Genomic DNA, 26,605 nt, shown 5'->3' with positions numbered 1-26,605 from the left:
GCCTTTGTGAGAGCTAATCCTTAAGGCATAGCCTATTCTTCAGAGTTCCCAACTAAAAGCCTGGGTGGTTTCCAGTGCCCTTCCTTCTTTGCAGGTCCTGAAGCCCATTTTGTCCCCCGACTCTGCATAACTACCAAAAGCTCTATTTAGAATCTCAGCCTCTCTGCCACCACTCTGTTCAACTTCTTAGATGCACGTTTCAAATCAGCCAATCACTCCAAAGGAAAAGCTATACTGAAATTTGGTCTCACCCCACTGAGCTTTCCTTCTCCAAAATACGGCTCTCTCAAGTCCTTACGATCTGCCTTGCTCACTTTCCAAAGTCTTTAAACAGGTTTTTTAAGAAATATTTTCCAGTTTTTCCAGTTGTTCTCAGTTGGGAGTGTCGGCTTAGAAAAAGGTATTCTACCACTGATATGAACAGAAATCTCCCCAGTAGTTTTGTGATAGGAAAAGATGTTCCAAGCTCATTTTATAGATTTCCTGGCACCCTTTTTCCAAGGTACCCTAGTTTCCTTCTAGTGAGAATTATTATTTAGAGAACAGAGTCTAGAACTAGAAATGCTTAATGCTGTCCAGGTGGATTTCTGAGATTTTTTAAAAGAGAGAACTAGGAAATACATTTTTAAAAAAGAAAATACAGGGGTGCCTGACTAGCTCAGTTGGTAGAGCACATGACTCTTGAACTCAGGGTTGTGAGTTCAAGCCCCACATTTGGCATGAAGGCTACTTAAAAAAAATAAATAAAATAAATAAAAATGAAAATACATCATGAGTTCATACTGATACTTCTGAATCAAATTTAGGATCCCAGAATTCTTACCCAATTTCTCTGATTGTATCTCATTTCCACACCAAAATCTATGGCCTCAATCCAATGTAAACTAACTACTTACAACCCCACAACACATACCTCCAGAATAACAATACCAATATTATTACCAATTATTACAATTATCTGATTACTAAAAACAGCTTATGATATCTTTGCAGTTCTTTGTCCTTAGGGGTATATACTATTAGAAACTTACAGTCAAATTACTATCTTTCAAAGTCACTTGAAATACTCTGTATGCTTCAGCCTCGAACTGATGATACACATTTAGGTTCACTTATTTCATTTTGCATTTGATTTTTTTGAATTGCTTTTTTCCTCTCATTTTAATTTATTCTTGTTTTAATAATATGGTAAGGCATTTACATGATTCTAAAGTGTAATCCACAAAAGAAAGTATATTCTAAGTCTAGATTCCGTACCTATTTCTTCCACTCAACTCACTCCCTCTCCTTAGAGTAACCATTTTTATTAGTTTCTGGTTTACCATTCCTTTGGTGGGTCTATGTATATACAGAACAATATTATTTACATATTTATAGGCCCCCTTCTTTGAAAACTGGTAGCATACAATACCACTGTTCTGCTCTTTGCTTTTTTCATTAAACAGTATATTATCAAGATGACCACACAGCATATATATTGTCCTTGTTCCTTTTTATAGCTCCTCCCTTTATAGTATTCCATTGTGCAGATAATGCTGTATTTTACCTAAACAGTCCTCTAATGATCTCAGCCCTGACTAAACTGCTATTCAATTTTGCTTCATAATTTAAATTCACATAAAAATTCAAATGCTCTTACTGAGATGGCCAGATGAAGTAATTTGCTGCTTCTGGCCTTTGTTGTCACAGCTTTAAGCAAAGAAGCTAACCACATAAGAAGCAAAACACATTAACAAAGCCCCTACTCAAACCCCTGATACTGAGTTCTCAACTAGAATACATATCAAAATTGCCCACAGAGCTTTAAAAAACACAAATGATGGGGCCCCAACACAAACCCCTCTCGGCTGGGATCTAGTGTTGCATTGGTGTCTCTAAAAGTTCCACAAACAGGGGCGCCTGGGTGGCTCAGTCATTAAGCATCTGCCTTCGGCTCAGGGCGTGATCCCAGGGTCCTGGGATCAAGCCCCGTATCGGGCCCCCTGATCCACTGGGAGCCTGCTTCTTCCTCTCCCACTCCCCCTGCTTGTGTTCCCTCTCTCGCTGGCAGTCTCTCTCTCTCTGTCAAATAAATAATAAAATAAAAAATCTAAAAAAAATTAAAAATAAAATAAATAAAAAAATAAAAGCTCCATGAACAATTCTTTTTTTAAAAAAGATTTTATTTATTTATTTGCGAGAAAGAGAAAGAGAGAGAGAGTGTGTGCGCACGCACACACAAGGGGGGCAGGGGCAGAGACAGAGGGAGAAGCAGACTCCCCACTGAGCAGGCAGCCAGATGTGGGGCTAGATCCCAGGATCCCAGAATCTCGACCTAAGCCAAAGGCAGGCACTTAATCGACAAAGCCACCCAGGCACCCCAATGATTCTAATACATATGACAAATTAAGAACAAATCTTCCATATATGATCTTGGAATTTCTAGACATTAAAGTAGCTGAGGGGCGCCTGGGCGGCTCAGCCGTTAAGCGTCTGCCTTTGGCTCAGGTCGTGATCCCAGTGTCCTGGGATCAAGCCCCACATCGGGCTCCCTGCTCTGCCGGGAGACTGCTTCTTCCTCTCCCACTCCCCCTGCTTGTGTTCCCTCTCTCACTGGCTGTCTCTCTGTCAAATAAATAAATAAAATCTAAAAAATAATAAAAAGTAGCTGAATTTTTAGCACTGAAACACTGAAAATATTTCCACATTCCAAAGTTTTATCTTTAGTCAAAAATGTTTTATCTAGGGGCACCTGGGTGGCGTAGTTGTTAAGCGTCTCCCTTCAGCTCAGGGCGTCCCAGAGTCCTGGGATTGAGCCCCACATCAGGCTCCTCTGCTAGGAGCCTGCTTCCTCCTCTCCTACTCCCCCTGCTTGTGTTCCTTCTCTCACTGGCTGTCTCTCTCTCTGTCAAATAAATAAATAAAATCTTTTTAAAAAAATGTTTTATCTAATTCCTTAAAATCAAAATACAATGAGGGGCACCTGGCTGGCTCAGTCGGTGGACCATGTGACTCTTGTTCTTGGGGTTGTGAGTTCGAGCCCCACGCTGGGTGTAGAGATTACTTAAATAAATGAAAACTTTTTAAAAATACAATGAAAAAAGTTAATCATGAAAATTTATTCATTCTAATGACCCTAACATATAATAAATTAAGCATTTGTCCTAATTACTTAAAAAATAATACATCTACAACTATAAGAAATCATACACTACAAATGAGTGCTATATGCTTAAATGTTTAGGATATCCTACCATATTCATCCATGATGATAATTAAAACTACCACAAAATAATATGGCTCCCTTTTGTGTTTATAAAATAGTAAATCATCTACCTTGACTCAATGAATAGACAGTTATCCAAAGAAGACATACAAATTGCCAACAGACACATGAAAAAATGCTCCACATCACTTGGCATCAGGGAAATACAAATCTAAACCACAATGAAATACCACCTCTTACCAGTCAAAATGGTTAAAATTAACAAGATAGGAAACAACTACTGTTGGCGAGGATGAAGAGAAAGGTGAACCCTCTTACACCGCTGGTAGGAATGCAAGCTTGTACAGTCACTCTGGAAAACAGTATGGACGTTCCTCAAGAAGTTAAAAATAAAGCTACCCTACAACCCAGCAATTGCACTACTAGGTATTTACCCCAAAGATACAAATGTAGTGATCCGAAGGGGCACCTGCATCCCAATGTTCATAGCAGCAATGTCTACAACAGCCAAACTATGGAAAGAGCCGAAATGCCTATCAACAGATGAATGGATAAAGAAGATGTGGTTGTATGTGTGTATATATATATACACAATGGAATATGACTCAGCCATCAGAAAGGGTGAATACTTACCATTTACATCAACATGGATGGAACTAGAGGGTATTATGCTGAGTGAAATAAGTCAATCAGAGAAAGACAATTGTATGGTTTCACTCATACGTGCAATATAAGAAACAGCGCAGAGGATCATAGGGGAAGGGAGGGAAAACTGAATGGGAAGTCATCAGAGAGGGAGAAAAACCATGAGAAACTCTTAACTGTAGGAAACAAACTGAGGGTTGCTGGAGGGGAGGTGGGCGGTGAGATGGTGTAACTGGGTGATGGGCATTAAGGAGGGCACGTGATGTGATGAGCACTGGGTGTTATACACAACTGATGAATTACTGAACACTACATCTGAAACTAATGATGTACCATATGTTGGCTAATTGAATTTAAATTAAAAAATTAATTTTAATTAACTTAAGAAAAAAAAAAGAAAGACTCAATAAAATCAAGGGACAATTCCTTAGCTCAAATCCTGGGCTCTGTCCTAGAAGTTGTTCTGGATCCAGTTCTCATGATCCCCCGTACAGGTAATCACATCTGCATTCATGGCTTCGCTTACCATCTATATGCTGGTAATCACTCAAGCTACATTTCCAGCACAAAGCTACAGCTATGTTTCAGACAAATATTTCCTATGTCAATAAATTTGGGGTGCCTGGGTGGCTCAGTCGTTAAGCGTCTCCCTTCGGCTCAGGTCATGATCCCAGCGTTCTGGCATTGAGCCCCTCATCGGGCTCCCTGCTCAGCAGGAAGCCTGCTTCTCCCTCTCCCACTCCCCCTGCTTGTGTTCCCTCTCTCGCTGCCTCTCTGTCAAATAAATAAAATATTTTTAAAAAATTACATTAAAATCCACTTCTTTTACTTTCTTTTTCCCCAACATTTTGTCATCATGCACCCTACTTTTCAAAACTTACCAACTGTTCCTTTACCTCTCCCTATTCATTCAGCCTACAAAACCACTGCCATTTCGTCCTTCTTGTATTCCCACTGCCACTGCCAATGCCCTGGTCCAAATTCTCCTCATCCAAGTTTGGTCACCTGCAATAGCTAAGCCTAGCTCCCTGATCTGGCCAGTTCTCTACAGAACAATCTGTCATCTTCTTCAAAGGCCAATCTGATCATATCAAACCTGCCTGGAAACCTTTGCCCACCTTAGCACAATATACAAGGTCCATCACAATCCAACCTCACCTTACCTCTCCTGTTCCATCTCTAGCCACTGCTCCCAGACTGAATACCGAATGTCGCTCTCCTGCTTCAACTCACCTGTCCTGAAGTTCCCATGCCTTAGCACATCCTGACTATCTCTCTATCTTCCCTCCCTCTTGCTTCCCCCCTAGTAAACTCCTAATCACCCTTTCAGATTTCAGTTCAAACGTCCCTTGGAACTCTGGAAACTGTGCCCAATGTTTTTGATGCTAGCTGAGTGATGCCTTCTCTGTCTTCAGACTTATCATGTGGTCTGTTACTGACTGATACAGAGAAACATCTCTGCCCACTAGGCAACCATGATTTTCTCAAGGACATATCTCATTCACTTCTTTTTCCCCAGTGCCTAAAATATCACAGATGTTCACGTAACATTTGCTGCCTAATGGATAATAATATCAATTGCAGCAAAGTTCATAACAACAAAAATTCTCAAGCTCTTACTACCTACCAGCAGCTTACTACAAAGAAAGTCCAGGATAAACTCTTATATGCATCCATGACATTCTAGAGAGAAGAGCATTTCAGAAGCTAAAAGACTAGAGGTAGAGCCTCTGTTCAAAGACATCTAAACACTGACTCGGCTCTATTCCCTCAGATAAGGAGGTACCTTGAGGATGCCTGGTTTGGCTCAAAAACCAGGGAAGTCCAATAGTTTACATAAAGCATTTCCTTAAACATCCATATGAAGATTATTTGTATTATGTTTTGAATACAAACAGAAATGAAGGGGCGCCTGGGTGGCGCAGTCAGTTAGGTGTCCGACTTTTGGTTTCAGCTCAGGTCTTGATCTCAGGGTCATGAGACTGAGCCCTGCGTTGGGCTCTACGCTCAGTGCAGAATCTGCTTAAGACTCTCCCTCCCCATTTGCCCCTCCCCACCCCCGTGGTCCCTCACTCTCTTTCAAATAAGCAAATAAATCTTAAAAGAAAAAAAAAAAGAAATGAAAACTCAAGAGCATAAGAGGGGAGTCCAACAGCAAAAACTGAGAGTTCCAGAATCAACAAAACTCAACCCTGCAAAGAAACCAGGAGCCAAAAAATATGGCTCTGACACAAGCTATATTTGGCTCTGCTTTGTGTAGCCCCCTTGTTTCTTACAGGTTTCTAGACACATTCTTAGCTATTAATTTGAAATATTAAGTTAATCTTGTGGGAGGAGTATCTCTTCCCATCCAACTACAGTCCTCCTGAAATGGTAAAACACCCCCATTCTCCTAGGCTTAAAATGTTGGTGTGACATTTGTTAGCTTCTTCCTCTATTTTATCCCCTTCATCAAATGTATGACCAATTCATGATACAATTGCCATCAAAGGCTTCCTTAGATTGATCACTTCATCTCCATTCCCACGGCTATGCTCTACCCCAAGACCAAAATAGTTCATAGTAGTCTTACTGCCAAAGCCCTTGGCTATCTTCACAGCTTCAGAGACCTGCCCACAAAGTCTAAGCACCTCACAGCCAGAACAACATTCCAAGAGCACCGACGTCACCACGTTACTACCCTTGTCAAGTGTATACAACGACTGCACAGACAAGGTTTCTCAGGTTTACATTTACCAAAGGGGGGAAAGGGAGTAAGATTTATACTGAACTTTGTCTCATTCTAGCAGTAAGTTGTATCATCCATAGATTTTTTAAAATTTTTTTTAAAGATTTTTATTTGTTTATTCGACAGAGATAGAGACAGCCAGCGAGAGAGGGAACACAAGCAGGGGGAGTGGGAGAGGAAGAAGCAGACTCATAGCAGAGGAGCCTGATGTGGGGCTCGATCCCGTAACGCTGGGATCACGCCCTGAGCCGAAGGCAGAAGCTTAACCACTGTGCCACCCAGGCGCCCTAGATTTTTTCTTTAAAGTATGATCCACCTCAACGAGAGATGCTTTTCCAATAAAAATCTACCTATTATGTTTAAATATTATTTCTAAAATGTCCATTACATTTATATGGTTTGCTCAAGAGTGCACTAAAAATAATCATAATGATTAGTTAATTCAGAAAAAACTCTTCACGTAAGGTCTCATGGTAACATGAAACTGAAAAAAAATTCATTTATATATGAATCCTCGTTTTGAAGAAATATAACACACTCAACTATCTTCAATATAGAAATATATTAGAATAAAATCCCAAGGCAGAAATACACATACACAAACTAGTGCATGAGAACTGGTAAAATCCGAATAAGGCTGATAAAACTGTATCAATGCCTATTTTCTGGTTGTGCTCTTATATTTTTGTTATGTGAGTTGCTACCATTAAGAGAAACAGGGGAGAGGACCTCTCTTATTTCTTAAAACCTTATGTGAATCTGCAATTATCTCAAAATAAAACATTTAAAAAATTATATAGGAGGATTCTGAAACATATTACAAAATAATCAAGACAGGCTGGTACTGACAAAAGAACAGACAAACAGGTCAATGGAATATAATTGAGAGTCTAGAAATAAACCCATACATCTAGAGTCAACTGACAAGGATACCAGGACCAGTCAATAGAGAAAAAACAGTCTCTTCAAGAAATGTCACCTGAACAACTGGATATCTGCATGCAAAAGAATATAAAGTAAGTACCTCATAGCATGTACAAAAATTAATTCAAAATAGATCAAAGACCAAAATGTAAGAGCTAAACCCAAAAACCCTTAAACATAAAATACAGATCTAAATCTTCAAGATCTTGGATTAGTAAATGGTTTCTCAGATAAGACACTTAAAGCACAAGCACCAAAGAAAAAATAGATAATTTAGACTTCACCAAAATAAAAAGCTTCTGTATGTCAAAAGACACTATCAAAGTTGTTCTCTTTTGTGAAAAACAACCAAAAAATTATAAGAAATTATTTGCAAATCACGTCTGATAATATTACAATATCCTGAATATATAAAGAACATTTGCAACTCAACAATAAAAACCTATATAAAAACCCAACAAAACCTAATTTAAAAATGGGCAAAGGATCCAAAAAGACATTTCTCCAAAGATGTATAAATGGCCAATGAACACATGAAAATATACTCAAAATCAATAGACATTAAGGAAATGCAAATCAAAGCCATAATGGATACTAGCTACACTCACTAGGATGGCATAAAACCACAGAAAGTAAGTATTGGTGAAAATATAGAGAAAATGGAACCCTCATAAATTGCTGGTAAGAATGTAACTGGTGTAGTCTCTGTGAAACAAGTCTGACACTTCTTCAAAAAGTAAAACACTGAAGGGCACCTTGGGTGGCTCAGTCGCTTAAGCATCAGACTCTTATTTTCAGCTCAGGTTATGATCTCAGGGTCATGAGATCAAGCCCCGTGTAGGTCCTGTGCTGGGCATGGAGCCTGCTTGGGATTCTCTCTCTGCCCCTCCTCACTCCTTCCTCTTTCAAAAACAAAACAAAACAAAACAAACAATAACAAAAAAACGCCAAAAAACAAAAAGTAAAACACTGAGTTAACACATGACCCAGCAACTCCACTCCTAGGTATACACCCAAGAGACATACCCAGATGTCCACACAGAAATTTGTACACGGACATTCACAGCAGCATTATTCACAATAGCCAAAAGATGAAAACTACATAAATGTCCATCAACTGATGAAGGGCTAAGTAAGATGTGGTTTATGCATACAATGGAATCTTATTCAGCCACAAAAAGGAATGAGGTACTGATCCACAATGCAAAGATGAATCTTTCAAACACGCTAAGTAAAAGCCAGTCAAAACAATCAAATATTATATGATAACATTTACATGTGATGTCTACAATAGGCAAATCCATAGACAGAAAGCTGACTGGCTGTCAGGGGTTGGGAGGAAGGAGGAATGGGAAGTGACTGCTAATAGATACAGCGTTTCCACCTGGCATAATGAAAATATTCTGGAATTAGATGATGATGGTTGCACCACCTTATGAATATACTAAAAGTCACCGAATTGTGCACTTTAAAGTGGTGAGCTTTATGGCATGTGACATCTAAATCAGTGAGCAGAATTCATAACCCAGAAAAAAATTATAAAATTATATGGTGTTATTAGAATGAAAATCAGAATTTAAGCAAAAAAAAAAAGAACACTGTAAAAATTGACTTAAAGACGACTACACATGTATTTTTTTAAACGAAGGGGAATGGTTATCAAATTGCTATGGACTTTGGATTCCACCTGATAAATTTTTTTTTAAGATTTTATTTATTTATTCTACAGAGAAAGAGACAGCCAGCGAGAGAGGGAACACAAGCAGGGGGAGTGGGAGAGGAAGAAGCAGGCTCACAGCAGAAGAGCCTGATGTGGGGCTCGATCCCAGAACGCCAGGATCACGCCCTGAGCCGAAAGCAGATGCTTAACCGCTGTGCCACCCAGGTGCCCCTCCACCTGATAAATTTTTTAAAAATGATATAATTTTTTTTAGTAACTATTCTTTGCAACTATATAAATCCATTTTTATAAAATGATGTATGTCAACTGCCTGTCAACCTAAAAGTATGCAAGGAAGTAAAAAGAGTCTTAAAATTATTTTGGAGGTGCTTCAAAAGTTTGAAGATAACTACCCTAGATAAAAATCATACACAGGTACACAAAGAAACATGTAAAGAACATTAATTGTAGCTGTTTTTGTAACAGTACAAGTTGGAAAAATCTAAATCCCCATCAGCAGAAGAATGGGTAAATAAACTGGAGTTCTATATTGAATATAACTATGAATCAACTAGAGCTACATTTATCAATACAAACAAATCTCAAAAGCATTAAAAAATGGGGCTTTGGGTGAAAGAAAAAACATGTATAGAATAGTTACTTTTTGTGAAGTATGAAAACATGATCTTGTTTTTGGAAATAAGACAGAGAGTGTGTGTGTGTGTGTGTGTGTGTGTGTGTGTGTGTGTGTGTATCTGTAGTAAAAGTAGAAACGTGCAAGGGAAATAATAGACATCAACTTCACCATACCAATTACCTGGGAAGACAATAAGGGGAACGGGATCAGAGAGGAATAACACAGGGACTTTGGTTGGTATCTGTAACATTTTATATTATATAACTTAAGATTATTATATCATAAAAATAGTATTACTACTAAGGAAATTCAGAAAAGGTAGGTTGTAGGTACACAGATGTTCATTTTATTACTCTTTATATCTCTTCCATAAGCTTGAAATGTTTCATAGTAAAAGGAAGTTAAAGTTAGTCCAGAAACTGAGCCAGCACCAAACATAATTGCTTTAAAGCAATCATTTAGTTGCTTTAAAGCAACTGTCATGGTTGGTCAATATTTCTCAACTAGTGGTCCAGAAGATGTTCTGATTAAAAGACAGTACTAGCATCTACTAAAAGGGAAGCATAGGACACGGTATTTAAATATACATTACGGAAGGGCATAAAAGAAATCTAATTCTGCAAATTTGCCTCAAGATCATCTTGCCAAACCTTCTGATCAAAATCCTTGTATAGCTTTGCAAGATGTCTCTAGTACTTCAAAAAACAATGTTAAAAGGGGAAAATTAAGTGACAATTATAGTCAATCTGACCTTTCTGCTCAATTTTGAACAAACTATCCACATAGGAAATACGCTATCTGCAAAGAAATGCTTACCAATAGCTGGAAACTACTATCGTTTTATGATTTAGAAACAAAACACACAAAAAAATTTCTAAGACATAATTTTTAAAGCACAAATGCATAAATATCAAACACGAAGACAGAAAAGTCTATTTCTATAGCACAGAGTCTGATTCAATCTCTATTTGTAATATAAATTCAATCCAAAATTAAGTGTCATTTTTTGTCTATAAATCATGCTTTTCCTTACAAAATTAATTTAAAATACATTAAACAAACATGTACTACATGTTAAGCAGGAAAAAGGTCAAAATTTTTTTAACATTATGAATACCATTACAAACTATATTTAAAATGTATGTTATAGTCTTTATTAAGAAATTACTTTTTATTCTATTTTTTTTTAAAGATTTTATTTATTTATTTGAGAGAGACAGCCAGCGAGAGAGGGAACACAAGTAGGGGGAGTGGGAGAGGAAGAAGCAGGCTCCTAGTGGAGGAGCCTGATGTGGGGCTCGATCCCAGAACGCTGGGATCACGCCCTAAGCCGAAGGTAGACGCTTAACAACTGTGCCACCCAGGCGCCCCTACTTTTTACTCTATTTAAAATCATCTTATCAAAAACAGGATACTTTTTTGAAAAAGATTATTTTTTAATTCCTAAAAGAACTCACAAGATTATATATTTTTGTGAAGGGATGTGTGAATCAAAAAATATAAGAAACACTGGTCAAGAAAGGTGACTTACATGTCTCTTAACAACACCCGGTAACAGTCCTAGCCCCTAATGCTTATAGGCTTACGAGTAAACAAATTAGAAAATTCTTTCTTAGAATGCAAAAAGGACCAAGAGGAATTAATTGGAAATTTCATTCAACTTATAACTGTATACTATTAATGTCAAATTCTAAAAAGGTTAACAGGCAATTTAGCCATGACTAAAATTAACTTCTATAAGTGCAGGAGAATTCTAGATGAATAAACATGTAAATAAACAGCTAGAACTGAAGTTCGCTCATAACGTTAACTTGAGGGCGCCTGGGTAGCATAGCCATTAAGCGTCTGCCTTCGGCTCAGGTCACGATCCCAGGGTTCTGGGACCAAGCCCTGCATCGGGCTCCCTGCTGGGCAGGAAGCCTGCTTCTCCCTTTCCCACTCCTCTTGCTTGTGTTCCCTCTCTGTGTCAAATAAATNCTGTCAAATAAATAAATAAATAAAATCTTTAAAAAAAAATTAACTTGAAGAAACAGAAAATGTAAGAGAATTAAAAATGGAGAGACTAAGGAGTGCCTGGGTGGCTCAGTTGGTTGAGCGCTGGACTCTTGGTTTCAGCTCAGNGTGTCAAATAAATAAATAAAATCTTTAAAAAAAAATTAACTTGAAGAAACAGAAAATGTAAGAGAATTAAAAATGGAGAGACTAAGGAGTGCCTGGGTGGCTCAGTTGGTTGAGCGCTGGACTCTTGGTTTCAGCTCAGGTCACGATCTCAGGGTCGTGAGATGGAGCCCCAAGTTGGGCTCCATGCTCAGCTGGGAATCCTCTGGAGATTCTCTCCCTCTCCCTCTGCTCACAATGCGTGCTCGTTCTCTCTCTCTCAAATAAATAAATAATCTTCTTTAAAAATCAAGAGAATAAAATCAAACCAGAGTCTCAAGTGCTAAAAAAAAAAAAAAAGCATTCAAAGGAAGAGGATATCCATAAAATGGTAAGAAAGAAAAATGCAAGACAAATAGGAGAAAGCCACCCTCAAAAGGGAAAATGAGACAGCATCTGGCTGATTATAAAGGGCGAGTCTGAAAGTACAGGGAGAAGAGGGAAACAGAAGGAAGAGAGTCACCAACTAAAGAACGAGATTAGTATATGGTACATGGATGGGGCTCACTTTTGCCACAATGCACTGGAGAAATCACAGTGATAAAAAGTATAAGTGAGAAACATAGGCCAGCAGCTGATAAATTTCCCAACACAAATACTCTGAAAAGTACAACAGTGGTTTCATTTCAGTTTTAGAAACCAGATTGTGTTCAAGAGAAAAACCAGCATGATTTCTGTTCAACCACAGTATCAAATACCTTCTTCTGTATTTAATACTCCAGATAAACATAACCTATAAATTTATTAAGTCAGTTCATCATATTTAGAAAAAACTGTGATCATACATACTCTTGTTTTTCTCCTATGTATTTATCCGTCCTCTACACTGTAGCAAATAAAAAGCATTTGCCTATCTTGGGAAACTTTCGCAAGAGGTAAAGCTTTAATGTCAGATATCTGTTTTCAAACATATACCTTGTGCAATTAAGACATCAGGCTCGATTTTTTTTTCTTAGTAAATATATTTTTATCTTCTAAATAAGTAAACTCTATCTTCCAGGAATCAGCAAAAAACCCTCAAATGTTTACTATGTAATATCTTACATAGTTAATTAACGTTTTTATCCATGTAACATAATTTCATACCATATAAGCATGAATTTTAATTCCTCCCATAATTCTACTCCCGCCACTGAAAAATCAGGGGACAAATTACTGACATTCAGTGACTTGACTCCAGTGCTAGACCGAAACTCAGTATGCCACAGTCCTCACTGCAGTAATCTCAAGGAGCCAGCAAAATGCATTCCACGTAGTGGACCCTCACAAGCCCTAGTAATGATTGAGTGAATTCCTGGTAAACTGGGGACTGGCATTTAATTACTTGATACAGTATTTTCCAGAGCATTCCCAATTTTCATCACCAACACTTATTGAGTATTCATGAAATGGCAGGTTCTAGGAATATGCAGGGGTGCCACTGTTTTTACCTGCCCAGCATGGGCCCTACTTTTCTGGTACGGTATATGTGTCTTCCCTTCTCTTTTCCTGCTCCCCCTTTCTCAGTCCATGCCACTTACTCCATCTAATAGAAACAGACCTCACATTTCAGCTCCACAGCAGGTACTCAAGTCAGATCTGAGGAATCAGGACATTCTCATGACCTAAACACAGAGATTGCTTCAGTAAAGGACAAGGGACCAGTGAGATTCTCAACACTGCTTATTTGCAACGAGCTTCTAGGAAAGGGTCATTCTTTTCCAGTGGAGGATGCCAAGCCAGTTTGATTTCACTTCTGAAGATACCACCTGAAGACAGCCTGCCTGAGAATGAGGCCAGCAGAGAGCTGACCAATGCTAAGAGATGGAGAGAGAGAGAGAGAGCGAGAGCAAGTGGTCCTCTGGATCCAGCCACACACAAAGCCAACAATATCCCCTTGGCTTTTCTGTCACATGAACCAATAAATCTCTCCTGTCTTTTTTCTCTTAAGCTTGTCTGAGTTGGGTGTCTGTCACTAAAAGAACCTTGACAGAATTTGTATCCAATAGAATTTACAAATATAAATTAATGAGCCCTCCAATGGGAAACTGGCTTTACTTAAAGCTGAGGTACAGGGTAGTGAGAACAGTCTCATTCCCAAGTGAAAACTGGCAATCTGAGTTACGCAGTATCAAGGAATCAAGCGAAAGCTATTGCCTGTGGTAACTTAGGGTTCAGATCATGTGTCCATCAACACTGGAAAACTAAGAGACTTGGCAGAAAAATGTCAGGAATTTAGACCATGTTATCAATTCTAAGAGAATACAGCTCAAACTCCCTAGTACAGAATATGAAGACTTTCATGATCCAGCCCTGTGTTCCTCTGCATGTTAGGAATTGCTCTATATTGTAAGGAACAGGAAATCCAGCCATAATTGGCTTGAGACAAACATGGGACACAAAACTGAAAAGTACAGCTTCGGGCAACACTTGATCCAGAGATTCAGGGAAGTCATCAGGTCTCCGGCTCCATTTCTCTGACATCCTCCCACTTCTAGAAGTTACTCTGACCACAGGTAGGCTCCTGTCACAACAACACTAGCTATAACAATTCTCGGTTTTATATCCTCAGCACGCAAAGCAGAAGACGACAACGCATCTCCTTCACAAACATGCAGAGGAGAGAGGTCTCCAGCAAGTCCTGAGATTCACTTTGACTGAGCCAGCTTAGATCACGTGCCCACCTCAACACAATCATTACAACCAGAGGCTGGAATGCCCTGATGGCTTAGCCCAGGTCAAGGATGCATCCTGAGGCTGGAGGGTGATGGGAAAGGAAGAGGCAAGACCCTTATCACCTTCCAGTCTCACATCTTTCCAACGCATTCCTCACAAGTTACATTCCAACAGCATCCATCTATATTCAGTTCTCTAAGTGCTGTGAGTTGAATTGTGTCCCACAAAAAAGCTTTGTTGAAGTCCTAGCCCTCAGTACCTGGAAATGTGACCTTATTTGGAAAGTCTTTGCAGATGATCAAACTAAGATGAAGTCATACTCATACGTCCAACATGACTGGCATCCTCACAACAGAAGAGACACATGGGGAGGGTACATGGTACCCTTGAGCTTGAAGTGATGGAGGCAGAGACTAACGTGATGCAGGTACAAGCCAAGGAATGCTAAGGATTGCTGCAATTCCAGCAGCTAAGGGAAAGGCATGGAACAGATTCTCCCTTAGAACCTTCAGAGACAAGATGGCCCTGCTGACACTTTATTTCAGGCTTGTGACCTCCAGAACTGTAAGAGATTAAATTTCTGTTGGTTTAAGCTACCCAGTTTGTGGTACTTTGTTACAACAAACCTAGGAAACTAATACACTTAAGTAAGCATGATAGCCCATGATTCCTTGCCTTTGTACACTCTCTTTTCCCCTTTTGGATGCTCGGCTCTCCCAGATGGTCTATTCACATTAAACCTCAGATCTGCCCAAATGGGTCTCTTCTTTGTGATGCCTTCCACCATTGCCCTCAAAAGAGTTAGTCTGTCCACCACATCTTAGTCCAGCACCACATATTGCTTGTATTTTTATTATTAAATTCTAATTGTCTGTGCACAGAGCTGTCTTCCCTTCAGAATTATGAGCTCTCCAATGCGAAAGCAAGACCTGATTCTAACCCACCTTCATATCCTCAGGGCAGTGCACAGTACCTAACACAAAATAATCACTCAAAAGCTATCTATGAATTGAACAGGCTGATGATTCATCTCGAAAAAAGATAATGGGTATGATTTCAGAGAATTGGCTATTACAGATTATAGAGAACTGAAGATGGGCCTTGAGGTAGAATCTAGATAAGTAGAAAAGAAAGATTATGGGGGCAGGGAGGAGGAAAGGTGTTAAATTTAGCAAATATGCAGAAAAGCTACAAAGTAGAAGAATTTCGGTAGGGAGAAAGGAATGGGTGTGGGGCAGTGGGAATCTTCTGCCGAGGGTCATTTTACAGGTAATAAGAGGAGCAGGGGGAAAAAAAAGGTTTCTCAGCAAGACAGTAGCACATGTTTTCAGGGGATTTCTGTGACAAAGTGTAGAATGGACTCTGGAGGTGCAAGAGACCAGTCAGGGTGCAAGAGAGGCAGCTCAGCAAGGAGGTGAAGGGCCAGGTGCTCTAGGATGGCAACAGCAAGAGTGGAATGGAACACAATTTTAAGACTTTAGAGAAGAAAGAACAAACAGAGTGAAGGATTACTCCTACGTTTTGACCTTTGGTTATCTCACGTAGGATTTACTAGTGAATAAGAGAGGAAAAAGGGAAAGACTATTCTTTTTGGGGAGGATAAAAGTTTGCCTCAGAGGGCTTACTATGAGTTGACAGCAAAACATCCCCAAAAAGATGCCCAGTGAACAGAAGACACAGTGAAGCTCATGAGATTTGAGGACAAAAGACAGATATGGCAGTTATATAGGTAAAGGTGACTTTTTTCATTCTTTCATTCAACAAATATTTATTGCACACATGTCCTAGGCACTGTTCTAGGCTCTGGGAATAGAATAGCAAGCAAAACTGACAGAAATCCCTGCCCTTGTGGAGCTTATATTCTACTGGGAAAAAGAGACAAGCCTATTTGATTCATGAACATAAATTTAGGGCTTTAGGTTAATAATACTTAGTAGTTACTATAAACCCACACCTCAAAATTTTCTTACCTTTCTCCTTTTTCAAATTTTATTTTCCAGAAGTTTCATTTCACTTAGTTATAGGTATTTATGTCCTTGGCCGGTAGCCAACAGGTTCAAGTGAGTTCAGGTTTTGTTCTGTTTTTCTTTTTTTAATGCTGGCTTTACTGTTATAAAAAATCTATTTTTCCTCCTTTGTTTCTTTTTTTTTTTTTTAAGATTTTATTTATTTATTCAACAGAGATAGAGACAGCCAGCGAGAGAGGGAACACAAAGGGGGAGTGGGAGAGGAAGAAGCAGGCTCATAGCGGAGGAGCCTGATGTGGGACTCGATCCCATAACGCCGGGATCACGCCCTGAGCTGAAGGCAGACGCTTAACCGCTGTGCCACCCAGGCGCCCCCCTCCTTTGTTTCTTAATGTGTTTCTCAATGGCATCAGGCAGCCCTTCCAAAGAATGTTCATAAAGGGTGACTGGACTCAGAAAATGAGAGGCCAAATGGTACAATGGAAAGCAAGGGTGTGGGAATTAACAAGGCCTGAATTCAAATCCCAGTTCAGTTTTTCACAAGTTGTATGAGCTGGTGCAAGTTACTCAGTATCTCTGAGCTTCAGTACACCCACCTGTGAAACAGGAATAACTTCACTCTAAGGATTAAAAGGAGTAATTTCTAAAAGGCACTTGACAGAACACCTAGGAAAAAACAGAGAAATGTTGGTAGCAGCTAGTGTTGGGACTACTACTACCACCATTACTCCATATGCCAGGAACAAAATAGATGCTCAATAAATGCCTACTTCTTTCCTTATTCTAGAGAAGGTAAATTCTTAACATCCTGGGTAATTATAAGGCTCCCATTCACTAGGCTATTCTAGTCTATCCTCCCCAAACTACTGACAACAGGAACATAGAAGAATTAAATACATATTAATTTCCTAAATGGACTTAATATCTTGTTTTCTAATTTGATGGGATGTATTTATCACCTGAAGAAAAATTTCCACAGTGATGTCACAAGTAGAAAAGAATGATCACTGAATTATGAACAGTAACAAAAAATGAATGAAACTGGCACTGGTTTAGAAATCGTCCACCAAAGATTCCATAGTTATTTTTACTAAACTGACACCAATAATGTTCTCCTCTGTGATAATCATTTCTGTAGGATCTTTCACTTGGAAAAAAATTAAGTGATTTTCTAACTTCAACCATACACTAATACAAATTTTATACAAAACCCTCAGGGTTGACCAAAAGATTAAATGGCATGATGTATATGAAAATGTTTGCCCAGATCCCTGGCATATACTATGCATTCGGTGACAACTTCGGGGAGATCTAATCCTCTTATTATCCTACATTCCTTTCAATTACTAGAAAAGACCTTCTAACAACAATTATAACACAGGATTTATAGAACTAAAAAGATTTAAAAACACACTGCCTTGATGCCATTCCATATCAGAAAGGTATTCATTTGAATGTCTCTTCATTTAATAACAAAGAGGTCAGTGAGTTAAATCAAGATACGTACCACGATAATCAAAACCAACATTCGTCTTCCCCGAAAATAATCCTTCCACTAACAATTTAATGAAAGTTTTTTTTTTAAAGGCCAGAGACATTAAGTTCCTCTTCCTTTCATTTTTAAAAATACAAATTCCAGAAGCCCACAAAATATACTAGAATTATCAGGACCAAAGGCATAACTGTTAGCCCAGGAAAAAGCATTGCCACCAGCTTGAACCCCCTCAAATGGAGCACCCACGATAACCAGGGGAGCCCCTTCACTCATGCGTGACACTATCTGAGACAACCAGTGTCAGGACTGCTTATTTCCCAGAACAAGTGGCTCTTCTCCGATCCTCTGATGAGAGAGAGACCCTATCTTCCTCCCTGGTTGTGTCCCTCTATACCCAGACGACTCCAACACTTAACCTGTCCTGCCAAGTGGATACCCTGAGAGCACCTAATCTCAGTGTGTAGAAAACCTGCTCCTCTTGTGTCCCTGTGTCTGTTCATGGTATTACTATCCTCTCAGCCACCCAAGATAGGATCTAGTTTTCTTTCCCTCACCATCCCCCTCCCTTCCCAAGAACAAACCAGTTTCAAAGCAAGTCCTGTCTTTTACCTCGGCAATACCACCTAGCACCCACCCTACCTCCATTCCCACAGCCTATCTTAGGTGCTCATTACTGCCATCCTGACCCTGGTTAGCAGCTCCCACCAAGCTGCCCACCACCCCTCATGCTTACACTGAGTCTACCTGCTCTGAACAGTACAGACAGACTGATCCTGCTATGCATGTCCCTCCACACCCTGTGGGCCCCCACTGCCTTCCATGGCATTCCAGATTCTCATAACTTAAAGGTTCTCATCTGACACAACCATCCATTCACCTGCTTTTAGAAGCGCCTCAAATTCAAAATGCTCTGGCCTTACCTTCAAGGCCATTCCTGCTCTGACTCTCATGTAAAAGCCTGTAATGTCATGAAAATGCAATTTAACTGTGCCATTTCACTGCCCAAGAGCTAAAGGTCAAAATTCTCAACCCAACCTACAGGGCTTCACATGGCCTGCCTGGCCCTGCCTACCTTTCCAGTCTTGCCACGCTCCCATTTGCTCTCTGCTTCAGCTATCTGGCCTTCTCTTCGGCTTTCCATGATGCCCCTCATCCCCAAGCCTCTGTACATCCTGGCCCCTTAGCACCCCACCTCTCATGTAGGTAGTGCTATCCTACCTCTCAGATCTCAACTCAAAAGTCACTTACTCAGCCATTAGTGTTAACATTCCAAATGAAGTCAAGTCCTCCGTTTGCCCCTGTCCTTTGCCTCCATAGCCTCAAGCAAAATACTAACAAATTGATTATTAGATTTTTTATTCCCAAGCTAAAATGATGTAAACTCCACAAAAGCAGGACTGTGTCGGTCTTGTTTGCCACTGCATCTTACAATTTACCCCAAAGCAGCCCTCAACAAATATGTGTAAGCTAATGTAATTCATAAATCAGAACACCCTAATTCAGTTACAACGCAAGATGCACTACACGCTGGACATGAAATCACTTGGTTTTTCCGTAACAACAGAGTGCTCAGCTCCTCAATGTTCTCTGAGTTCCGCCTGAAAATCTGACATTATATGAGTCTACAATTCTACCATTCCAAACCTCCCTCTCACAACTCCCTTCTCTTCTATATACCCGGTACCAGCAATACTTTACTTTCTGCTCTCCACAATTTTGTTTGCAACATCTCTCCCATCTGGAATCTTTTTCCCAGCTACATAGTTCCAATCCTACTTGCTTCAAATGCTCAAATCCAATGTCACTTTCTCCTGGAAGTCTTCCTTGCATTCCCCCAGCTAGTCACAACCTCCCTCCCTGAATTCCCACAGGTTCTCCATTGCCTCATTCAGGTCAGATCAAATGTCACTTCAAATAAGAGGTTTTTCAAAGTTACGCACTGGTTATAATTCTCTATCAGGCCGTTCTGTTTTATTTTCTTGACAGCACTATTATCTGAAATTATCTTTTTCATTTATTTGCTTATTTACTTACTAACTGCCTGTCTCCCCTTGCCCAGAATGTAAGATCCCTGACAGGAGGGACCCTGTCTGTCTAGGTCTCGGTATTTCCCCGCTCCTCCACAGCTAACATCAAAAATGTTTAGTAAAATCTGCCAAAGGTATGAATGACTCTCTAGTCCTAATTACTAGGGTCATTTGTGTACCTATCTTTCTCTTGCTGTATTCCAAACTCCATGTGGACTAGGCCAAAGTCTGGCTAATCTATTTGTTCATGTGTATTACCTGGAAATCCTTCCACAACTGAAGCAAATAATAGATGACTATTAATTAATGACTTAATGATCTCTCCAGGAGGTACTGTCCCGAACCAGGCCAACTCAGAACTCCATATTCTCCAGAAACCAGGGCAAACAGGAACCTCCTTCTATGCCCTCTCCACCGTTCTGAACAGCCACCTCTAGTGAGCTTCAAAAAGGCTAGTTTCCTCACTTTCCTCTAGCCAACAACCACTGATTCTTCTCTCTCTGATATCTCACAATCCTAACCTTTCCCTTCCATCTTCAGCCAACAAATTAATTCCAGGTCCCTGTTTCTTCTGAGTACCCTACATCTCCAATGAGTAGGGGAACTCATCAGGCCCTAGGGAATAAGAGGATGTTAAAAGGAAGTGTTTAAGTAAGACTAGCTCTCTCATCTTTTCTCGTATACCTCGTTAATCCGAAAGAGGACCCGTTTCAGGGACTGGCTTTGATACTCTTTGGGACCCTGAGCTTTTCTTCCCCTGTCCCCGCCGCACCCAAACCTCTCTGGGGTGCCCTCCACCCTTGCCTCGAATCTTTTCATCTTCCAGTACAAGACCCTAGGCCAGAGACGATGATCTCCTCGGAAGCAAATGGTCCTCAAACACAGTGGGGCGGCCCTACTCTCCCCACTTTCTGTCCGTCCGGCATCTGCCTCCGGCCTGGAATCATCTCGTGCGCCCCACAGCCTCAGCCTCCCTCTGGGCCCGACCCTCCAACACCACCCCCCACTCACCTGAAGCGGCCCCCGCAGTGCTGGCATTGCTCGCCCACCCAGCCAGCGGGGCAGACGCACTGGCCGGTGCCAGGGTTGCAGCGGCCGCCGTTGACACAGGGTCGGTCACATTCCTTGGCCTCGGCTGCGGCTGAGCCCGCCACTGCTGCCGCCGCCGCCGCGGCCTCAGCCGCCCAGGGCAGCAGCAGCAGCGGCGGGAGCAGCAGCAGCAGCAGCAGCAGCAGCCGTCGCCGCGGGAGGCGCAGCCCGGCCCCCAGCCCCGGCCTCCCAGCCCGGGTCGTGTCCCAGTCCTGGCGCTGCCCGCCGTTCCTGCCCGCAGGCACTGTCGTCGCCGCCGTCCTCCTCCTCAGCCTCGCCTGAGTCGCCGCCGCCGCCACCATCTTCCTGGGGCTGAGACGGCGCCCCGCGAACACATACACACACACCGCACGGCCGGCTCCGCTTTGCCTGGCCGTGCGGGGCGGGGCTGTGCGGACGGTGGCTCGGGCGGTCAATCCTGGGGGCGGGGCCAGAGCTGCGCGGCAGGCGGAGCGATGCTTGCGTGCGTGCGTGGGCGGGGCGGGGTGCGGCGCGCGGGCCCTCCTCCCGCACGGGCGGCCCTGGAAGCGGGTCTCAGGCCCTGGGTTTGCAGGTTCTTGAGACCCTTCCTGCTTCGGCTTCAGGGCGCCTTAGCGGTCCAGCTTTTGCCCTTCGCGCGGCCCGGCGGTAACAGGTTAGCATCCCTGAGGCGTCCTCTTCCCGTTGGCTGCGTGGGAGCCGTCCGCTCTCCTAGGCAAGCCGGCGGCGCTAAGTACTGCCCTCCCGGAGACCCCGGCTCCACCCACTCTACCTGAGGGGCAGAAAGGGCCTAGGAGGCTTCATCGTGGTGTGTACCGTGGTGTGCGGTATTGTAGAAGGAGCGCTGTGTTCCAGCCTTCGCTGCCTCCCCTGTAAAGTAGGGATAACGAAGTAACACATGTGTTAAGAATCCATGCGCAATAAATGCCTGATAGACTGAGTGGAGACACACACAGCCCGGCCTTTCTTGATTCAGGCTGATGCAGTGGCCGACCAGACGTTCCCCCCCCCCTTTAATTCTGTGGAGGAAGTTTTGGGTTACCTTACTCCCCACTATTTGTTCTCAAACATCTCTAAAGAGAAGCCTGCATAAAATTAGGAATTGGAGCACCCTCAGCCCACACACATCTGCTCCTAGAGCCGTTCTTGTCAGGTAGTTTGTTACTTTGGTGGCCCCGCTGAAGCTTGCCTCGTCACAGTACAACCTTATGTGGTTGTCGACCCCGGAACCTGGACTGGACCTGTGACTCGTTTTAACCAATGGAAGAATGTGGCAGAAGTGACTGTGCCAATTACAGATATGAGCTTTGAGAATACCTGGTAACCTTGATAATCCCGAGCTGCTCACAGAGACCACATGGAGAGGGAAAGGCCCTGAGACTACATGGAGGAAAACTAAGGACCCAGTTATCACCAAAAACTGAGGTCCCAGACACGTGAACCTGATGAACCTAACTCAGCTGAGGGACCAGTCATTGAGGAGAGAAGCCATCTAGGTTGTTCCAGCCATCTGAGCAATCCTCATTACCTAAAATAGAGGTAAGTTTTTCCTACTGTGCCTTTTCCAAAATCCTGAGAAATGATAAATTGTTTGCTGGCTTAAGCCTCTTAAGTTTTAGAGCGGTTTGTTACTCAGCAACAGATAACCAGAACATTGTCTGACACTAGCCTTGTGTTGTGAGGAATATTCCTGTGTCAGTATCCTCAGAGTTCGAGCACCCTGCAGTCCCTGGGAAACAAAGAAATCCCCTCATATACCTGTGGAGACTTTCAGCTTTACCTTAGAGTGCAGAGTTCTGATTCTAGGATATACCCCCACATTCATGCCCAGGTCTTGACCTACCCTACTGTGCAGCCACTTCAAACCTGGTGAAGCTTAGCAGCACCCCAACCTCACCCCCAACTCTCCATGAACACATCCTTCCTATTCCTATGTGAAACATATTGTTTGGACTCGGCCCTACCAATGGCATTCTGGTCTGCAGGTGGTTTTGGCTACAGTGTCCTACAAGGGCCGTGTAGGATGAAGTAGGGAAATGGAAGACATGGCCCCACCCTCTGGCAAGGACCCAGTCAGACGGAGGTGGCTTACATGAAGCCATGGGCTGGCCTCAGAAGGCACTGCTCCCTCTACTTCTCTAGGCCAGAAGTGGAACCAACCTTTTCTTTCATTCCCCACAGCAAAACTGATCCCAGACCGTGAAGTTTCACATAATTTTACCAATACTCAGGGATAAAGAAAACAGTTTGCATCCACAGAGCAGCAATATGTCTGCCTTAGAACCTTGCTGCAGCAAATGTTTTCTTTCTTCTTTAATCTCCCTTCTCTGGTTCTCTTTCCTTAGCCAAGTTTTGCTCAAATTATCTTGCCTTAAAAAACAAACAAAATCTTACCTTGACCTATGAAGGGAAGCATTGCTATCTTCTTTCTCCTTTACTGTTGTTGTCAAAGAATCCCCTGCACTTTATACTTCTACATAGTGGATTAAAGATGGCTGATTCGAGTCCCTCTTCGGCACCAAATGCACTTTTTGAGGCACCTGGGTGGATCAGTCAGTTAAGTGTCTGACTTTTGATTTTGGCTCAGGTCATGATCTCAGGGTTGTGAGAACTCTGCATCGGGCTCCATGTCCAGATTCTCTCTCTTTCTCTCTCTCCCTCCCCACCCCCTCTCTCTCCCTCTCTTAAAAAAAAAAAATGTCTGCAAATTGTTTTGCACTCCTTCCATGTAGAGATAGGGACTAATTTCCCCCACTCCTTGAATCTGGGCTGGTCTTAAGTGTTTGCTGAACCAATAGACTGTGATGGAACTGATATACTGAAACTTCTGAGTCTAGATCCAAGAACTTTTGCCACTTGCTTTGAGGAAATCCAGCTGCCATAAAAGAAGCCCAGCCACTTGGAGACTGCTGTACTACAAGGAAGCCAGCCCCAGACATTCCAGACCCCAGCCATTCAGGTCTTCCCTGTTACAGCCCCAGACACAAATGAAGCAGAGGGGCGTCATCTCTGCTGAACCCACCCCAAACTGCAGATACATGAGCAAAATAAAGAAGTGCACTTCTTTAAGCCACTAAGTTTGGGGACAGTCTGTTTGGGGACCGCAATAGATTACCAAAATACTCTGTATCTGGCTTCCTCCAAAGACAAGAATAAGTCTTGTGAGTTAGACTTGATTAAGAATGTCTGTATAGGGGTACCTGGCTGGCTCAGTCGGTAGAGTATACAACTTCTAATCTCAGGGTCGTAAGTTCGAGCCCCATGTTGGGTGTAGAGATTACTCAAAAATAAAATCTTAAAAAAAGGAATGGCTGTATAATATTATATACACATATAATGTACAAGGAGTCATCTCTGTATAACACACAGCGAGTTCTGATATTATCGTCTGATCCTTCCTCACGAAAAGCATCATTGCAGCTCCAGAAGCATGTCTGTTGGACTCCTCACACCTTATCACCAACACTCTGTGGCTGTTGTACCTGAAATCCCATGCCATCTTTTTCTCCACTAGGCCTTTCAAGTGGCCACTACCACCTGGAAATTTTAATGGCAATGGCAAAGAATTCCAATGGCAAAGAATTCCTGGAACTGCTGTAACTGCATGGCCAAGGAGGTTTGTATCCACTAGGATGGTTTGAAGTTACCACCGCTCTTTTTTTTTTTTTTTTTTAAACTCAAGAAAGGCATTCTCTCTGGTCATGTGGCCCTTTGCTCTCTCTGATTTCGTGTCATCATTTTCTATATCTTTGCCTTATCTCCAGGTCAGGGACATGGATGGTTTTACAATTTTTTGGCTTTTTCTCATGCATTGTCTTAGGTCAGTTTCCTTAGAAGCAGAGCCTGAAACAGGATTTGAGTACATAATTTTTTATGAGCGTGCTCTCTGGAGAAAGGCAATGAAGGAAGCAGGACAGAACAGGGAAGGGAGCTAAGCCAGGATGTGGGCTTATCTGGAGTCAAACTTCAGACCGATCCTATGGAGAGCCTTGGGACATGGATTATATCATAGAGTTGATTCCACCTTGAGGCAAGAGAGTAAGTGTTTTGTACACATATCTCATTTAGCAGTGAAACAGCACTTATAGCTGTAAGAAGGATCTGATAAAGGAAATTGGGGAGAGGCATCAGTCTACCATATACAGTGGAATTTATTGAGCATTCGATTGCAAGGATGAATGCTGCCCTGGTAAGAGTCAACTGTCTGACCTTCCCTGAGTATCTCGGGACCTCACTCTGCGCTCCTTGAAACATCAACATTTTTTTGTGTGTCAAAGATCTTCTTATACTTTTAGTCTTCATGGAACAAAGCAATTCCCTGATTATAGATGTCAGGATCTTACCTAATGTATAAGGCACTATATTGCTTGTGAAAAAGGTTGATCCTGAGGGTTTGGAACAAACACAGCTGGGAGGGTTTTAGGTAGGAAGGAAGCTCCATTGGGTAGCAGCTTCCTTGTGAAGGATAGATCAACTTACAAATACAAAATCCCAACAGTCCTTGGCAGGCTCTACAGGAAAACAGGGATCCTTGATCTAGGAGCACAGGGTTAGCCCTCTTAGCTGTTGGCAGAGCTCCTAGTGACCTTCATAGGCAAGCCTCACAAATATAGGAAGTGGCCTTGATATCAACATGAAGGACAAGACCCAGTCTTGGGAGGAGATCACCAATTTAAAAGCAGAGAACTTGAAATTTCTGTTAGATGATTTGGATGCATGCCCTCTCCCTCAAATTTCTACAGGAGAGAACGAAAAGTTTTCCTCTGTGCGTAGATAAGATATTATGAAAACGGGGCGCCTGGGTGGCACAGCGGTTAAGCGTCTGCCTTCGGCTCAGGGCGTGATCCGTGTTATGGGATCGAGCCCCACATCAGGCTCCTCTGCTGTGAGCCTGCTTCTTCCTCTCCCACTCCCCCTGCTTGTGTTCCCTCTCTCACTGGCTGTCTCTATCTCTGTCAAATAAATAAATAAAATCTTTAAAAAAAAAAAAGATATTATGAAAACAGTAATAGAATTAAAAGACAACTGGCCTTCCTAAGTTTTCTGTGACTGCTGTAAGAAATTACCATAAACTCAGTGGCAAAAAAAAAAAAAAAAAAAGAGAGATTTATTCTCTCATGCTCCTGGAGACAAGAAGTCCAAAATCAGAGTGTCAACAGGGCTGCATTCCCTCTGTAAACTCTAGGGGAGAATCCTTCCTTGCCTGTTCCAGCTTCTGATGGAAGTTGGCATTCCTTGGCCTCCTTGGCTTGTGGCCACATCACTCCAGTCTCTGCCTTTGTCATCACATTGCCCTCTCTATATTGTCTTCTCCTGTGTGTATCTCTTATAAGGACACTTGTCATTGGATTTAGGGCCCATCTGGATAACTTAGGATGATCTTCTCATCTCAAGATCCTTAATTAATTACATCTACAAATACCCTTTTCCCAAATAT

At 41.8% G+C, this 26,605-nt stretch overlaps 1 protein-coding gene and 1 long non-coding RNA gene across 8 annotated transcripts in view; one reads left to right on the top strand and one right to left on the bottom strand.

Moving 5' to 3' along the window:
• ATRN (attractin) overlaps positions 1 to 21,611 on the bottom strand; it is a 151,053-nt gene extending 129,442 nt beyond the window's left edge. For 2 of the 6 annotated variants that reach the window (XM_034640968.1, XM_034640971.1), the window contains exon 1: positions 21,112 to 21,608. In XM_034640968.1, the coding sequence (XP_034496859.1) occupies positions 21,112 to 21,491 (380 nt within the window). In that variant the 5' untranslated portion in view covers positions 21,492 to 21,608. Of the gene's footprint in view, positions 1 to 21,111 lie in introns of all 6 variants that reach the window. The other 4 variants (XM_034640966.1, XM_034640967.1, XM_034640969.1 and 1 more) reach the window with 3 other exon arrangements.
• Positions 21,612 to 21,673: 62 nt separating this feature from the next.
• LOC105237436 overlaps positions 21,674 to 26,605 on the top strand; it is a 17,719-nt gene continuing 12,787 nt past the window's right edge. Inside the window, exons 1-2 of one of the 2 annotated variants that reach the window (XR_004619742.1) lie at positions 21,674 to 22,707; positions 24,683 to 24,784. This is a non-coding gene — a long non-coding RNA (uncharacterized LOC105237436). Of the gene's footprint in view, positions 22,708 to 24,588; positions 24,785 to 26,605 lie in introns of both variants that reach the window. The other variant, XR_004619743.1, reaches the window with a different exon arrangement.

This window comes from Ailuropoda melanoleuca, chromosome 13, assembly GCF_002007445.2.
Source record: "Ailuropoda melanoleuca isolate Jingjing chromosome 13, ASM200744v2, whole genome shotgun sequence".
Classification (NCBI taxonomy): domain Eukaryota; kingdom Metazoa; phylum Chordata; class Mammalia; order Carnivora; family Ursidae; genus Ailuropoda; species Ailuropoda melanoleuca.
This window is presented reverse-complemented; position numbering and strand designations above follow the sequence as displayed.